Consider the following 18,144-nt stretch of genomic DNA (forward strand, 5'->3'; position numbering starts at 1 on the left):
GACCAATGGATTGCCCCCTCTGGGTTGGGAGAGGGTTACTGCCTTGAGCGGGGGAATTCAAGTATCTCAGGTCTTGTTCACAAGAGAGGGTAGAATGGAGTGTGAGATGGATCAGTGATGCATTCCCTGCATTGGACGGTCGTGGGAAAGACGAAGCTAAGCCAGAAGGTGCAGCTTTCAATTTATCTGTCCATCTACATCCCAGCCCTCACCTACGGTCATGAGCTCTGGGTAGTGACTAAAAGAATGAGATCGTGGACACAAGCCGCTGAAATGAGCTTCCTCCGTGGGGTGGCTGGGCTCAGCATTAGAGATAGAGTAAGGAGCTCGGACATTCGAGGGAGCTCGAAGTAGAGCAGCTGCTCTTCCGTGTCGAAAGGGGTCAGTTGAGGTGATTCGGGCATCTGATCAGGATGCCTCCTAGGTGCCTCCAATTAACAGTGTTCTGGGCACGTCCCACTGGTAGGTGGCCCAGGGGCAGAACCTGGACAGCTGGAATGATTAGATATCTCATCCAGCCTGGGAACGCCTTGGGGTTCCCCAGGAGAAGCTGGAAAGCGTTGCTGGGGAGAGGGATGTCTGGGGTGCTTTGCTTGGCCTGTTGCCCCCGCAACCCGGCCCCGGATAAGCAGATGAAAATGGATGGATGGAAATGGATGCACCTGTGCCTTTCCTTCATGTAAAATGTCTTAATTGCAAGAAGCCTATAGAAACTGACCTTTTCCATCTATCCACTATGATGAGCCAACAGTCAATATGAGAAAGAGGGTGTTTTTCTTTCAGATGTTACATCATTTTGAAGCAAAAGTATTAAAAGAAAGTAACTACTGAATATGAATAACCTTAATTTCTTTTCAACTGTTACACAGTTCAGTGCCTTAAAGTGCCTAGCAGCTTTGTATCATAACAATGTGGGTAGAATGTGTAAATGAACTGTTGTAGACTTCCCTTCACCTTAACAGCATTCAAATCTCCCAGTTCAAATCATTCAAAGCGGGATGACATGATTTTCACTGGCTCTAGGGCTGTTGCTCTAACTACAGATTGTACTTCCTCCTTTTTTGCGTGCCTGCATACTATGGACACAAAGACTAAAGTGGATCAAACTCACCTCAAACTCAGACCAATCTCAGATTAAATGGTACAACTATGCAGTGCTGGTCAAATAGAAACCAAGATTCTGTCACCATATTGGATATTTCTTGCCTAAAATGTCTTCAGAAACAAACTCTAGTGCACTGTTTGCTGTAATACAAGAATTTGTGAACAGGAAGGGGGCGCCATACTGTCTGTAAAATCAGAGGCTTAAGAATTCCTGAGATCCGACGATAAAACTAAGCAGTGAACCAAGATTTTGTTACTGTGTTGTCTATTTCTCGCCTTAAATGTTTACACAAACATATTTTAGCTCTTTCCTGGGTCAAAACATCTAGGCCCACATTTTGTCACCCACCAGGAGGTGACAAAGGAGTGTCTAGTGGTCCGGTGAGGCACAGTGCGTTCTCATAGCTGTAGATTATTTACCTCTTCAGCAGAAATGAATGTCACAGCCCTTTTCCTCTGTTTTCTCTGGTCATGAGGCACCAGTTCCAAAAGCATTTGAGTCTTTCTGCTGCAATGACTGGCCAGTTTTACGAAAAGACAATTTTCCAGGAGTGAAACACTTGTTAATGTTCAGTGCTTGGCTAAGGTGTTTAATAGTGTTGGTTACTCACGACAAAGTCTGAGAGAGAGCTACTGTTGGCGTTGAATCTCATATTGATTACACTTCCCTGACCCACTTTCCTGCGTGTCTCTGTCTGTCTTTTTGTGTCTGCTTTTGAGCCAGACAAAATAAGTATCATATCACACATGACATACATCAGTACCAGTATGTGTCTGCACAAACACACAGACATGAGCACTGCGCCGGTGCACGAGCATACACACACAAACGCGCACACCTGATTTGTGCTACTCATAAGGCTCTCTCAATATCAGACAAGCTGTGGTCTGGTTCTGTGGGAAGCTCTGCAGGAGCTGTCGGACATTCTGATTGAAGGAAAATCTCATTACAGATTAGCTGTGGGCGAAAAAATATGATTAATTCAGAGGCGGGACAATGGATGATCCTCACTCACATTAAGTATATTCGTTTGTGCACAGATAATGTCCCAGCAGGACTGAGGAGAGAGTTCTTATTACAACCTCTCGTCTCTCTTCTCCAGCACACTGACCAGAGCAAGCTGGAATGTGTAAGAGACCAGCCAGAGGAACCAACCATACCTCGAGGTTGATTTTGTCTTTCTGGGTCTGTACAGAAGAGTGTGTTTGAAAGTAACTGCATGAGAACAAGCATTAAGTGGCCTCTATAGAGAACTTATATGTTTACGTATACAGTATATACATATATATATGAATGTGTGCTTTTGTGTATGTGTGTGAGAAAGAAAGAAATGGACCTCCATAGATGACGTCCTCCTTTCATTAAGATGTCCTGCGGGGAATCAGGAGATATCAGTCACATCCGGTACATAATTCGAAAGCCTAGCCACAAAATGCTGACAGGGGTCTCCACGGAAACGACACAGAAACGCTTCAGCTCCCTGCCTCTAGTCCTAACACAGCTAAATGTCTCATGGCAGCACATTCCATATATAGCCAGCTCACTATCAAGGATGACGCTGCTGTGACTCCTGACATAAAGTAACAGTCCTTTACAATACCATGTGTATTTTAAGAGCAGTGAGTCAGGTCAAACATAAAGCTGGAATAACAGCCAGGCCGTTACGTATGAGCAAAGATAAGAAACTACACAACTCAATAGAGACTGACATAGGCATACACTCGGATTTTTACACAAACATTGTGCTAGGGGGTCAAATTTGACTCATTGAAATTTTTAAGGACATTTTCCCAAACTACTGGATATTCCAGTTCTGAATCGGTAGCCACTGAAAAAACAAAAGTACTCTACAGAAAGCTCACTCAGCAGGCAAGATGGCGGCGGGCGCTGGTGCTGCGGCTGTATGCGCTCTGTGTTGGTGCTATGTTGTGTGTTTGCTGAGTGTAATGGTGGGATTGTTGTTGTGCACCATTAGGAGCAGCATGTCCAATTTCGTTGTATCTGGTATACAATGACGATAAAGGTTTCTATTCCATTCTATTTCTATTCTATTCAATTAAATGAGAATCTCATATCCTAATGGAAGCAATGTTCAAGTCATTGTTTCAGATGTTTATTATCAGGCTACCGTACGTTTTTGTTTTTTTTTAAAGATTATTACTATATAATAACTATAACTATATAATATTATACTTTTTTGCCTTTAATGGATAGGACAGCCTGAGTCGAACCCAGGCCGCTGCAGTGAGGACTGAGCCTTTGTACATGGGGCGCCTGCTCTAACTGCTAAGCCACCAACGCCCTCATGCTGTATATTTTAAAGGGAGTTTAGACGAACATCCCCTTGCAAACAGGTGAGACCTAACAAACACTGATTTTTTTACTCTATATTATTCTGTCTTATGTAAAGAAAGACCATGTGTCAGCTTGTGCGCTCTCTAATACTCCAGCAGACAGATGGATATAACATAAAGCAGGCCTCTTCAACTGGCTGCCAGTGGGCCACATCCGGGCCGAAGGCAACCTCCGAGTGGCCCAGCATACATAAAACTGATATATCGGTATGACAAAAACTACATATAGTCTCTGGAAGTAGCTCATGCGTGAGTCATCTCGCTTCCCACTGTTTGTCATATCTTTTACAAATCAACGTTCATGTGTTTTTTCTTCACAATTTTCCTTAACCTCGATGGAAAACATCATTAGGGGTGCTTTGTGTGGGAAGGTATTGGTAGAAAGAAAAGTGCTATATTGTAGGCAACTGAACTTGCTTGCATTTCTTGAAGACGTTTCATCTGTCATCCATGAGGCTTCTTCACATCTGAAGATAAGACTACCATGACCTGGATGACTGAGAATCTTAACCAATTCTGCTTCTGCACTTTGTAATGTGCCTGAGTCACATTTCTGACCAAAAATATATTCTTTATTTCAAAAGTGAGATGATAAACATTGCAACCTTTTTACTACATTAATTTGCATTTGTTTTGCATTTAAAATTTGTCATTGCCAAAAGCTAAAAAAGGTTTTAATGAGTGTCTGACCCCTTTACATTTTCTGATTTTAAAGTCTGGCCACATTGAATTCGTAATCAAAGAGCTCTGGTGTAACAAGTTTAATTAATATTACATATTTAATCTATTGATTTAAAACAGAATAGATTACCTGTAATTATTTCATTTTTAATAACAGCTACAAGTTATTAGCAGAATTTAAATAGCATTAAAAAAAATGGGCAGAAAAGTTTGAGACCTCTTTAAAGCTTAAAGTCTTAAAGCAGGCTTGGCAGTAAGCCTTCTTTTCAGATTAGGGAAGCACTGCATTACCTGCTTTGGGCATAAAATTGGTGATGTGCAAAGACCTCAGAATATACTGTATATGAAACATTAACTTGTGAAAGTTGCGCAAAAATGTTCTTCTAAAAAAAAAGTGCTCGTTACTTCTTTTTTTTGTTTTAGCTCATGCAGGCAGATGGGTCACATAATGAGGAACGCAGCAGAGAGTTAGATTTTTATCTGTGAAACACAATGTGTCTCTAAAGACAGGGGAGGCAACGAGGCCTGTCTGTCAGCCACTGGCACAATGAGTGATCCCTGGCCATAGCAATGCTCCCCTGCCATTACCTAGATGATATTTTTCCACCGCTAAATGTCACATCAATATTCTCGACCGACTAATTAATCTCAGCTCCCATGGAATCTGGTGACATCTCACATCCTGTTGGAATACAGATAGCGCCACAGCTAGACCTTTGCTCCTAACACATATTTGCCCAGAGCACTCAAATGGTGTAGTTCAAACACTGTTCAACCTCATGCATCCTTTCCATCTTAAAAATTTAAGAAGGTTTCACTGATAAAACTTTATTAGCGTGGGCAGTGGCAACACAGCTTGACTTCTATTGGATTGTGGGCAGAGGGTACTTCAAGGATAGATGGGAAAGGAAACGATTTTTCACAGGATGTTCTACAGGAGGATTTAAGTCTGCTGTATTCTGAGCTGTGTGTTGGAGGTGAGTGATAGCCCGAGCGTTAGGATGGTGACATGAGGTGAGCGGGTGATTACTAAAGACGAACAAGGTCAAATCGCTCAGTGTTCCTCCCGCTGTTGTAAGGTTGAGCGCTGGTGGAATAAAAGGCTTATGTTGTTGACTGGTCAGGACCCACCGTTCTGACTAACAGCAACTGTCTCAGCATGGATGTCAGATCATAGTGATGTTAGTCTAATAGCTTCCGACCCTCACAATCCCAATAATAACTAAAGAATACTTTCACATTTCCAATCTGCCGTTATGTGCATGATTGCAAATGAAAGGAAGGAAATCCATTAGATGCCATTTAGAGCTGAGTCACCCTCAGCCTGAATATCATATCAGGTAATAAAGTCACAGTGTAGTCTAATGACAAGGGTTTGGCTTCTCTGCACATGTTGTGTTGTGGAAGTGCATTCCCAGAGGTGTTCAATACACAAAGTGTTTTTTGCTTTTTAAATCATGACATTGAGGAGTGTGAACCTATTTGGGCCCCAGGTGATTCAGTTCCTTTCTGCAGTAAAAGCTTGTTGCTAAGCAATGTTAGTTAAAGCCAGGGACTGTACTTAGAAACGTGTACTTAGTGAATTTGCTGAGAATCATAAAGCATAAAGAATGCTGGAGCCTTGTTGATTTTTAGTCCAGCGACTCTCTGTGGTTCAGATGTTGTGCAACAATGCAGCACAGGCTCAGTGCTTACCTGTCCTACATACACCAGCAGTCTGGCGTTGAGAGGGCTCTCATCAGGACTCAGCCAGAACTCAGAGTTATCATCCGATGATACCGAGAACTGGAAATCACCTGGAGGGGAAAAAAACACGATCAAAGTGTGCGTTGGTGGAAGCAGATACGTATGATCTCAGATAAGCATAATCGCAGTAATCAGATAGGGCATGACCTGATAAAACAGACTCTTAGGTGTACAAATGCACCTCAAATTGGATGCCCGGACTGCCTCTGGCTGTGGTCAGAGCTGTGGCATCTGGCCACATATGATATGAAAAGTGTTTCTCTAACTTAATTTCCAATCCATATGCAACGACTTCTGCATGAGAAAATGAGCATTTGTGCACTGATCTAAACCAGAAGGAGCACAGAGCGCAGATGAGCAGCCAGTCGAGTTAGTTAATTAAGGTTATCTTTAAGTATAAACATGGATAATCGGGATACTTGAGGATTATGAACAAGTTCTGTCGGGCAAAACTATTAATAGTAGAAGCTGCATAAAGCTAATTCCCCCTCAGCCGATGAACGCCTCAAGCTGTTGCCTGAGACACTTTCTCCTCTGTTATGGGAAGTACTAAATAGTGCTTGTCAGTGTGACTTTGCAGTTCTTTGTCAAAGACTGAGATGACAAAATGGTGTTGGGAGTGGCAAACAGTACTCTGCAGTACAAAGTAGATATACTTCTACATAGTACAAGCTGATATTCTGTCACAGTGTGCAACAATCAACCTTGCAAACCCTTCTGTTTTTATATTTCCGTTTCCTAGTTGCCACCCAGGGTCACAATTCTTCCATGTCACTTCCTATTTATAACAAATTTTCATGCATTTTTTCCCCTCATTTTTGTTACCCCAACCTGTTTCTGGCACTTTACAATGTGTATAAGCCCTACCACTGTTTCAACTGCATGTGTGTGGGGGGTCGACTGGGAGCCTCCCGTTCCATCTCGTATAAGCATCTAGGACCCAGCGGTGTGTGGGCATGAAAGGACAGCCAGGTGTAGGTCTGGCCTTCCCCCCTCTCCCTGGTATTCTGCTGGAGCATCAGGGTCACGGACCAAATACTAAACCAAATTAAAGTAGTTGACATAAAAATGCTGATGCAGTGTACTCCATTAACCAGAATGCAGAAAACAAAGTCTTTAAAATTCTTCTGAGGGATGACCCCCTGTTCCCCCTCTTTTCCAAATCCTCCCTATTTTTGAGGTCTCAAAATTGGCAAGCACAGTAGAAAATCTCCAAAGTATAATTCATATTTGAAATATACTTGTATCTGACTAAATCAGAAAGATAACTGCATAAAATGCCACTGCATTTTCAAGGACACACCACTGGCCTATGAATAGGGTGCAGGTCATGTGACAGTGAGCAGTTTTTATCGTCTGTAATCTGGAAAACCTCATGCATTTCTGTGCGGCTCACTCAGGTTATTTAGCACTCAATCAATCTACAATAGCATGTAAAAGGTTGCGTCTGGCAGTGTGAGGGTGAAGGGCACTTGTTAGCGTGCTTGTCAGAATCCTGAAGATAGCATGACCTTTGAGCCATCAGCTGGAGAAAGCCATAACACCAGCCAAAAAAAAAGCCACATAAGAGACCGAAATGAACGGTAATCTAATTAATAACTTCATATTCTGCAATTTGTATAAGGGCACTTGGGTGTTAAGGCTTTTCAGTTCCCATAGCAACTGGGCTCTGGGGTCCTGCAATGAGATTTAGCAGTGAGATCCCTGGCATTCAACTCTAATAAAAATGTGAATATCCACTATATTAGTGGCTCTCAAGAGCGTGGATTAAGAGGGCAGTGGAAATTGTCTACTCTTATAAAGGACACATGCTCCAAGGCCCTCAGCCACAGAGGAGGGACTCGCTAATAAGATGAGCTAGTTACCATCTCTGTAAGGGTGAAGGAAGCCAAATATTCTTAGGCCATAGTTCTTCCACTTTGGAGCGACTGCCAGCTTCCTCAGTGTGGTTCTGGTCTGCAGGGAGAAACAGGGATACATTCAGATTATAAATGCAGGTGTTGCATTAACAGATTTTTTTTTAAATGTGAGTGAACCCTATCCACCAATCGGCCATTCACTAAACCAGTGATTGTCCAAGTGAGCTTAGCAACCGTAACTATGCACGGCAGGCTTTTTATGCATCGGATTTCTTCACTTGTTGAAGAGGCATGTGTCTGCTCTTACTTATAACACTAGGACTAACTAGCTCTGCACTGCCTTACAAGAACAATGCTGTTTCCGTGTCTTCTGCATTAATCATGGTGAGGATGACGGGATGCTTTTGCCTGCGATGGCCTCAGTCTTTTAGCACGATATCATAGTTATGTGCATATCAAAGTCCCTTTTGCAGGCTTCCCATTTTCAAATGAGTCCGTTTGAAACATTAAAAAGTCAGCCAGAGATTGCGTTTTCAACCGACTCATGGAGCCAACGTTGGCTTAATTAGATAGCTGGCAACAGTTGATAAAATCTGTTAGTGACAGTGACATTTCAGCCAGCAAATTGACAATCACCACCTAGAAATGAAAAGCCTGCTACTGTCTTCCTCTGTTTGAAGATAAGGACCCTTTTTTTTTTTCAAAATTTCTGGTGGTAAATCATGCACTTGCAAACTGTGTAAGTGCTGTGCAAGAACAAAGAGCCTGGCAGGTGTAGCAACAGTAACAAAGGGGTTAGAGGCTTTGCCTGCAGTCAGCTTAATATACCTTTAGTGTTATTACATTCAGCCCACAAGAAACACAACAGTATCAAACAGAAGGTCACTCAGCACGCTCTGTAATACTTACATGAGGGTAGAGAGGGAAGTGCAGGTTCTTTCTGAGTTGGGCTACAGAGGATCCACACCAGTCCTCAAACACATGCAGGTTGGCCTGGCCCTTATACTGCAAACACACAAGCACACACAGAGAGGAAACAGGTTAGTGCACACAGCAACAACAGCATCACATTTACCATTAAATAGGCAGGTTTTGCTTCAGTACTTCAGCTACGCGAGCTCCCATCCTGACAGCAAAATTGCCATTTGCTCTGGGTTCAGTAGATATATTTTTGCACTGGAATGTATATTATACATGATGCCTCCCCGTCGCACATGAGAAATGAACTCTCGGTGAAACATGTGAATGCAGCGTGAAGTTTCCAATGTTCTCACTGTCCTGAGTAAGAGAAGGTGACAGAGAGCTCGTCAGGAGTATCAGGGGGGAGAGTGTGAACTGAGAATGTCTGGAGCAGTTTGTCAGAGCTCATCCCCTGCCCATAGTTTGACATTTGTCTGAATTACACAGGGAAATCACAGGACATAGCAAGGACAGATGGTAGAACCAGTCTGCCTTGGGGTACAGTTTCCTCTCTCTCTCTCACACACATACACACACACACAGACACGGGTCTGCTCATATGTGAGAAGAGATGACTCTCTGATGACTCGTGTGTCATGCCGCTTTGGAAGTGGAGTGTTTTGGATCACATGCAATGTAAGAAAATATATATAAATGGAATATGGAGTAAGGCAGAGAGGAGTATAATATTTCACATCCTTACACACACACACATACATTAACGCTCACCACAAACAAATATTTTGATTCAAAAAGTGAGACGCACAGCAGGGGGGATGACACAGACACCAATTATTAAGCATGACATGAGAATCAGAGAGGTGCAGTTGCATGGCTACACATTTGCACACGCACTCACACATGCAGTTTACGCCTAAGGAGGTTGTCTCAGTGATTTAGTGACCTGAAAACTCGAGCTCTTCATTCTGGATGATCAACCAACTGTACCAACACACATTCGCATACTGTACCCACATATGCTTCCCTTTAATGCGTGACAGCAGACCCCAGCAGGCTGCCACTGTAATGTCGCCACAGATATTTAGAACATCACACAGAACTTGAGCAGCAGCCTGACTCTCGCCAAATGACTGCGAGACCATGCAGTGGAGTTCCCCGGTTGGATCAAAGCAAATGCTTGCTGGATGAAGGTTGCTCTTCTGTGTGCAGAGTACCTGCTAGCTATATAGTCAACAAGTGTGAGCTGTCAAACCAATCAATCAGGAGAGTGAGTGACCCTTTAAAAAAAAAAAAAAAAAAAAAGAACCCACACACATAGCCGCGTATCTTGTGCTTTTATCGGAGGGATCAGACGGGTGAGACTGGAGAGCCCTTCAAGGTAAGCACCTCTACATGTCTGCATTTAGAGGAGAAAGACATGGATGGGAGGTGTCATGCTCTTTCACTATCACACGGGCATTCTAACAGATGGCCTGACTCAAAGTGGTCCTTTTCATTTATCTCCCGGTTCTGTACGGTCAACTAAGTGCCCGGCACACTGACAGCCGAGCGGCAATTACAGCTCATGCATTAAGCATGAGATATTTTTTGTTGAGCAAACATGTCAGTCTAAAGCAGCGAGACTCCTGATTTTAGATTTTTTTTCATGCGCATGTTATTTTTCTTTTTTCCTGCAGATAGACTGATGCGAATGAAAAAGAGGACAAGACAGGGATTTGCGGGGGTGACAGAATCAAATCAGAAAAAAAGTGGCAAGTCAGAAAGATGAACGAGAGCGTCTGATGTTTAAAAAAAAGGGAGTGGCAGAGAGGGGGAGGCACAGCGAGGTTAGAGAGAGATTTAACAGACGGGACTAGTCCCTGTGTAAATATGCCTTATGTAAAGCTTTTAATAGATTTCCTGTGGGTTTTAAAAGCAAACCTTTTTTCGCCCTGGCCCCCTCCTCACCCATCCTCTTGTCAAATAGCAATAAGAGGGCAGCTTTAGAAGTTCCTAATTATTCACACACACGTATCGTTGTGTAGCCCCGGAGAGGCCACAGGCTGTAAAGTCGGCTTTCTGCTCGGGGGGTGCTTGTGTATAATTGGTTGCATTTTCTGGGTGACAGGGCAGCTAGAGGTCTGTCTGTGCTCCGGCCTTGACAGGATGTGGAATGGGGCTAGCGGGAAGTTATTTCTTCTTCATCCTTAAACTCACCCTGTCATCCCTTTGCCTCCCTGACTGCTAAACTCTCCCCTCACTCCTGTTATGTCATTTGGATTTTTCCCTGTAAGCGCTGCTCCTGCCTCTCGAAGCCTTCGGTGCCACTATCCCTAATGTTGTCTCCTCTTCCGTCTGACCTCTCTATTCCTGCCTCTCCTTGCCTCCGTCTCTGTCTGCGTGCTGCCAAACACTGTCGATTTCTCTCCTCGCTGTCTTTAGTTTCCCTGAGCTCAGCTGTCGACTGTCAGTTCCCTGTGCTGTCTCCCTCTATCTCATTTTTTGTCTCCCTACCGATTCCTCATTTCGGAGCATAGGATAAAGTAACGCTCACATTAACAGTTTGTATAGAGATGACTTTGATGTTTGTGGGGTTTTTTTCTCTACTTGGTTGTGTGCGTGGCGTACGGTAGGAACATGCTTGTGCTGTGGCAGCTTGTTGCTTTTCAAACGACAGCTTTTTTTACAACCATGTCAGCTCACATTCCCATTCAGTAATTGGCTGAAGAAGAGACAGACTTGACTGCAGCTGTCTCTCCTACTTTCTTCCTTCACTCTCATTTGTTGTTATTTAATCCACAACCAGAGACAGACTGCTGTGTTGTCCTGCCACCGTGGACTTTTAGTCTAATCTAAAAACTGGAGGGTTAAGGAAGCAGTGTTTCCTGTACTTGCACCCACTATAGAAAAAAAAAAAAATCACCACCAGCAAAATAGACTACAGGCACAGCTGCAAGAGAAGAGCAAAAATCAGAGTAGCTCTGCATGTCAATCACAATCATTCTGTCTGCTCTGAAGGTACATTTGATCAGAAGTCGCTTGTCTCACTTAGCTTGGGCAAAGCAGCGAGCAGAGGTAGCAGTCATAGGCGTAAAGTGGTTCTCTGTCAGGCTAATTGCTGGGACCTCCAGGCAAAGACAGGGAGGAGAAGGCTCTATACTGGCAAATGTCTTGAATTTTTTTTTTTATCTATTATTCTGTATGTATCGCTCTATGTTACTGCTAGCCATATGCGGCCATTAAAGGCGCGCAGATACTGACATTTTTGCTGATATCTGATCTGATCTGATATGCTGACTGATGTGTCCTACGTGTCTCATATAGTGGATGAATTCCTAAACACTCCACTGCTTCCAAGTAGTCACTCAAAAAGAAGATGTAGAAAATGCACAATAAGTAGTATTTTCCGTTTTCTTTTGTTTCTTTTTTGGTTCTGGTTTTTAACATACTTCCAAGCAATGATAATGCCTGTATAAAACGATACAATGTGCACTTACAACCACCAATAAATCCTTTATAATTACATTGTAGATTCAATAGATATTACAAAGAAGACATTGTCAAAATAATGTCCTTCAGCAAGACACCAAGCGCCCACATTGTTTGACAGCTCTGCCACCACTGGTGTTGTTAGTGTGTGTGTGTGTGTGTGTTGAATGAGTTAAAAAGAGGGACTGCACAGCTTTTTCTCATGCTCAGATTGAAAAACCCTATGAGTATGTGCAGTCTACGGTGTTAGCCATTTAAGAATATACCTTCACATGTTGAAAAATACATCCTCTCATTACTGTATTAACAATTTAAAATACATCCTTAATGTATACCAAGTGCAGCGTGCTGTATATCATTTAAGCGTTTAACCTGTGCACAGGCATCATGAGCTGCACAAATCTCAGGTCCAAACATTTTTATTTTTCAGCCTGGAAAAGAAGCCTGCGCCTTCCTTTTTCTCTCAGTTCTCTTTTTAACTTTCTGTTCATTTGTCTCTCTTAAGTCAGAATCACTTTGTCCTACCCTGTCATCTTCATCTCCACTCACCTCCTCCTCACTTTCATTACACTCCAGATGTAATCCAAGCATCTGTCCCACATATAGTCTTAAGCTACCACTGTTTCAAAGCAACACAGCACCTTCAGCTCAGGCTGCCATTAAAATAAAAAAGGAGGAGAGGGAGATGGAGGGAAACAATTAATGCCATCTGTCACATATGAGGAGTGAGGCGAAAACAGAAATACAGGAGGAAGGGGAAGTGACAGGTGTACGGGAAAGAAGCTGACTAAGAAAACAACAAGTGATTGATAAAGACGTTTAAAATTAAAGAGAGTACAGTATCCAGCTCGGCTTAAGAGGCCGCTCTAAACAGAGCTGTTACTGTCTTGCCGTTCCTCAGACCACACATTTCCATCACATAACCACATCTCTGCAAGCTTGTCTTAGCATATCTCCGTCTCGGCTGCTCTCTAATATCTCCTCTCTCTCACCCATCTGGTCGCACTATCAACAGGGAGCGCAAATCAGACTCTCTCTCTTTTCTCTCCCTCTCTCTCTCTCCTTCGGGAGGCTGTCTCCCTTTCTCAAAAATCTGGTGCAGCCTTCTGCGTTCCTGCTGGCAGCGAGGCACTGACAAATGGCCGCTCGGCGCACCCACTGACGAGCAATCGCACCAACTGACACTGTAAATCCCCTCTGGATAAGAAAAGTGAGACATGATGTTCCTGGCAAAGGCACGCTTGGTATATACAATAGCACTCAGCTCGCTCCCCCAGGGCATATAGGAGAGACGGCTTTAAAGCTCACTGTTCGTAACATATATTATGCTGCGGTTTAACTGAGCTGCTTTGCCGAAATGTAAGTGTTGAACGAATGATCAAATGATACATGTAACATATGGGTTATTCCCTCTGTGGCTGTGACAGGGATGTCATTGCTTGAACACATTCTATGAAATCTCTCCATCTGAATCCACAGAGGGCATTTAGATAGTTTCTCCCTGCCTATCTCATCTTTCTCTGCCCATTAGTAATTTAGGAACGAGGAGAGAGGAGGAAGCAGGTAAGTGGGCAGGTACGGTGAGGGGGAAAAGGGGGTTTTCAGAAGGTGCAGAGGTTTGAAAGAGAAGATTATATGGTGAGAGATAATGAGAACTCATTTCACACTGAGGAGAGCAGTGAAAAATGCAAGACAAGGTTCATATGATCTAGATTCCAGCCTCATCAACTACTGTAATGAGGGTTTGTATAATCTGCCATCTGTCCTACAATTACATGTCTTCTGTCATTCCAGGGATATAGCATGTGGGGGGGTGGATGTGGCTGCTGTGGATACATCTAACTGAGGAATGTGAGACAGAGAACGCAGGATGAGCAGAATTTTTCTCATCTCCTGCGAAAAGCTGTCGATCATTCTCCCGACTGTAATGAGAGGCCGGTAAACAGAAATCACATTTATGCCTTCTGTTTGTATGTTTGACTGACGAGAAGAAAGAAAGACAGACTGACGAAACAGTGAGAAGAGACAAATATCACGCTTCTTCTTCTTCTTCTGCGTCCTCCCCCAGTCTAGCCACTCTCACATGTAATTGTGGGAAGGAGACGAGAGAAAGATCTAATTCCTCCTCCAGTCTTGTCACCGCATGTGTTTCTGCGTGAGGAGCCAGCCAGCTGTGACGACTGCTCCCACCTGAGTCATGTGTCTATGTTGTGCCATGGTATCTTCTTCACTTTCCTTCTGAGTGGTAAATAATAGGCTGTCCAAATCTGCAATACCACATTTTTCAGCTTTGATTTCTTTTTCCTTTTTTTTTTTTACAGTACATGAGCCAGTAAAACAGACATGTGAGTCAGTCAGCCAGGAGCCTGTCATCCTTTATCTATCCTCCCTTTGCAAAATGCCACTGTGTTTGGTTTAACACCTTCAGAATATCTGATTAACATCACTGCGCATATTTATAATCCACAAGGGATACATCTGTGGCTTTAAAGGAATACCTCACCCCAAAATGATCATTTTTGTATCTCAGTTACTCACCCACTGTTACGCTGAATTCCAGAAAGAAAGAAGACAACAAAGTATCCCAAAATGTAGAAAAATTCTTGATGAGTAGAAGTTGGTACCGGGTTGAACCCCTTTTGCCTTCAGAACTGCCTTAATTCTTGGTGGCATAGATTTAACAAGGTGCTGGAAACATTCCTCAGAGATTTTGGTCCATATTGACATGATAGCATCACACAGTTGCTGCAGATGTGTCGGCTGCACATCCATGATGCAAATCTCCCGTTCCACCACATCCCAAAGGTGCTCTATTGGATTGAGATCTGGTGACTGTGGAGGCCATTGGAGTACAGTGAACTCATTGTCATGTTCAAGAAACCAGTTTGAGATGATTTGAGCTTTGTGACATGGTGCGTTATCCTGCTGGAAGTAGCCATCAGAAGATGGGTACACTGTGGTCATAAAGGGATGGACACGGTCAGCAACAATACTCAGTTGGTACTAAGGGGCCCAAAGTGTGCCAAGAAAATATCCCCCACACTATTACACCACCACCAGCAGCCTGAACCACTGATACAAGGCAGGATGGATCCACGCTTTCATGTTGTTTACGCCAAATTCTGACCCTACCATGTGAATGTCGCAGCAGAAATCCAGACTCATCAGACCAGGCAACGCTTTCCAATCTTCTATTGTCCAGTTTTGGTGAGCCTGTGTGAATTGTAGCCTCAGTTTCCTGTTGTTAGCTGACAGGAGTGGCACCTGGTGTGGTCTTCTGCTGCTGTAGCACATCTGCTTCAAAGTTGGATGTGTTGTTGGTTCAGAGATGGTCTTCTGCAGACCTTGGTTGTAACGAGTGGTTATTTGAGTTACTGTTGCCTTTCTATCATCTTGAACCAGTCTGGCCATTCTCCTCTGACCTCTGGCATCAACAAGGCATTTTCACCCAGAGAACTGCTGCTCACTGGATATTTTCTCTTTGTCGGACCAGCTTCTGTAAACCCTAGAGATGGTTGTGCGTGAAAGTGTCACTTTCTCACTTTCTTCCCCATTCTGACGCTCAGTTTGACCTTCAGCAGGTCGTCTTGACCATGTCTACATGTCTAAATGCATTGAGTTGCTGCCACGTGATTAGCTGATAACTGTTTGTGTTAACAAGCAGTTGAACAGGTGTACCTAATAAAGTGGTTGGTGAGTGTATATTAAAAACATCTGTATACAAATACTCACGCAAGTTGTGCAGTATAATCCAAGCGTCATGTATCCAGACGTATTCTCAGTATTTTCGCACACAAGTGTCATGACGCTTTTGAAATCTGCCTGTACATTCCACTGAGCAGAGTTTAAATGCATGTGCCTGCTGAGGCGCCCTCCTCATTCATGCATGTGTTTTTGTATAAGTGTTTTAAGGTTGTAGTGAATATGCATGTGTTTGGGAAGTGCTAAGCATGCAGCTGGATTAATGAGACTTGGTTTATAATGCACGCAGTTGTTTGAGAGTTTGTAAACAGATGTTTTGATTTAGCTTTGCTTTTATTAAACACGGCCCCCTTTTTATTCCAGTTCATCAAGAATTTTCTCCATTTTTGGACTCTTAATTCCCCATGGAGGATTTCACGAGTTCAATGTAACATGGGGTGAGCAATTGATAGAAAAATCATCATTTTGTAGGTGAAGTATTCCTTTAATACAGAACAGTACACATGCAAAAATTAAAATATAAAAGACCCCCTGATATCAAAGTCAGTAATTCCTCTTACCATCACTTTTTTTTTGCTCCTGACTGGATAAAATTGTTCATTACACTCAAATTTTCTCTGGATCCATGTCAGCTTCTCTGCAAATGACTGATTATCCCTTCATGACTGGCTGCTGCTAGAAAAAGTGGGCCAGCTCTGTCTTTCTGATCTCTATCCAGTGTCAGTGTCCTTGACATGCCGGTGTCCTTGAAGGACAGAGGATGTCCGCTCTACAGCTGCCTGTCTATGCTAATCCACAGTCACCTCTGGGTGAGTTCACTGGCTAGGAATCCTCATTTAGTTACCAGTAGCAGCCGAAAACAACCTGGTGGAGCCAACACAGGAGAGACTCACAGAACTTCATTAAAACATATTGAGTATTTCCTCTCTGTGTCTTTCTTCTTCTCTCTAAGGGTGCACAAATTAGAAGAAATAAAGTGAACAGTCCTTTCAATTTGCTTGTGTACAACAGTTTTTTGCGCATGTGGCTCGTATGAATGCTTCTGGATGCCCGTGTGACCTCTGCCCAGTCTGTGACAGCTGGCATATGGCACCACTCTACCTCCACCAGCCTGAGTCTACGCCTCTGACAGTGCCAGCTCAGTGGCCCCTCAGACCTCTGCCATCTTGGCCGTGCACCAGGAAAACAAGTTAGTGCTGGTAATTAGGACAGATAGCTAGTGAGGAAAGCAAAGAAAGAGCTGCTGCTCTCCATAATTTCTGACAGCCTTGGCTTAGGCTTCACGACGGAGAGATAAAAGAGAAAGAGATTTTTGAGGTTATGGAGATGTGTAAAATATTTGATAGATTTATGCTGCATATTCACAGAGACTAAATGGCATGTTGCGTTATGAGGAGGCTGGAAATGAGTCAAAGAAATGGCATGTTGACTTCTACAAGTGCGCTTTGATGCTAGTCACGCCTAATGTAAAATGTAGTTGGTGTGGATGTTGCAAAATTTATTTCCCTCTGAGGCTGCTTCGCTTTTCCAATCCAAACCATAAATAAGACATTCTGTTTGCTGCTTGGTCAATGAAATCATGTACATCTATTTTAACTGCAAAAGCGTCATGTGGTTTTAACAGCTTTCACACACATACTGTTAAAAAACCAACAGGATGTTCATAATAAAAGTCTCGCTGCGCTCAGGCCATGAAATCCATTTACATTTGTGCAATTAGTCTACATGGTCCAGATTCAGATAGCTTGTTTGGCTGCAGTTCTAGTTTGGCTGTTTCATATCAATGTGACTTCTCATTTTCTGAGTAGCATCATTTTAAATTATGCCAAAAAGCGTCGTCCACAATTAGATGCAGGGCCCTTGATAGTCAGGCAACAGATGTTTCTAGGCCAGATGATTAAAAAACAGACATCATCCACATGTGACGGTTTACAAAGCCAAATGACGATATTGGCCATGCCCAACAATTTAATTGCCACTGCTTGTCGTGCTAAAAACAAAGTGAGAATATGAGGATAAAGAAAGTCAAAGATTCAAAATCATCAGTCGAAAACCCCTCAGTCGACTGACGCCCAGGCAAAACTGCCAGCATGAACAGTGCATGACGGCTACCTCACTGAACTGCTGCAGCTCGCACACATGTGGTGTTCACACAGTCGCTGCAGAGCTGCCTGCTGTTATAACTACTCTATTTCTACAATTAAAAGCCAATACTCCACTCATTTATGGAACTGTGCAAGTCCCTGCATTGTCAACAACATGGGCCTGCAAATATTTCATAATAAAAAGCCTTGTGTTAACAAATGAA

General features: G+C 43.1%; 1 protein-coding gene across 1 annotated transcript in view; it reads right to left on the bottom strand.

Moving 5' to 3' along the window:
* The window catches only part of b4galnt4a (beta-1,4-N-acetyl-galactosaminyl transferase 4a), a 185,358-nt gene that overhangs the window by 60,105 nt on the left and 107,109 nt on the right, over positions 1-18,144 (bottom strand). Inside the window, exons 4-6 of the mRNA XM_033635150.2 lie at positions 8,655-8,750; positions 7,752-7,842; positions 5,836-5,936 (exon numbers count right to left, since the gene is read on the bottom strand). Coding sequence (XP_033491041.1) covers positions 5,836-5,936; positions 7,752-7,842; positions 8,655-8,750 — 288 coding nt within the window. The remainder of the gene's footprint in view (positions 1-5,835; positions 5,937-7,751; positions 7,843-8,654; positions 8,751-18,144) is intronic.

This window comes from Epinephelus lanceolatus, chromosome 5 (assembly GCF_041903045.1).
Source record: "Epinephelus lanceolatus isolate andai-2023 chromosome 5, ASM4190304v1, whole genome shotgun sequence".
NCBI classification, from domain to species: domain Eukaryota; kingdom Metazoa; phylum Chordata; class Actinopteri; order Perciformes; family Serranidae; genus Epinephelus; species Epinephelus lanceolatus.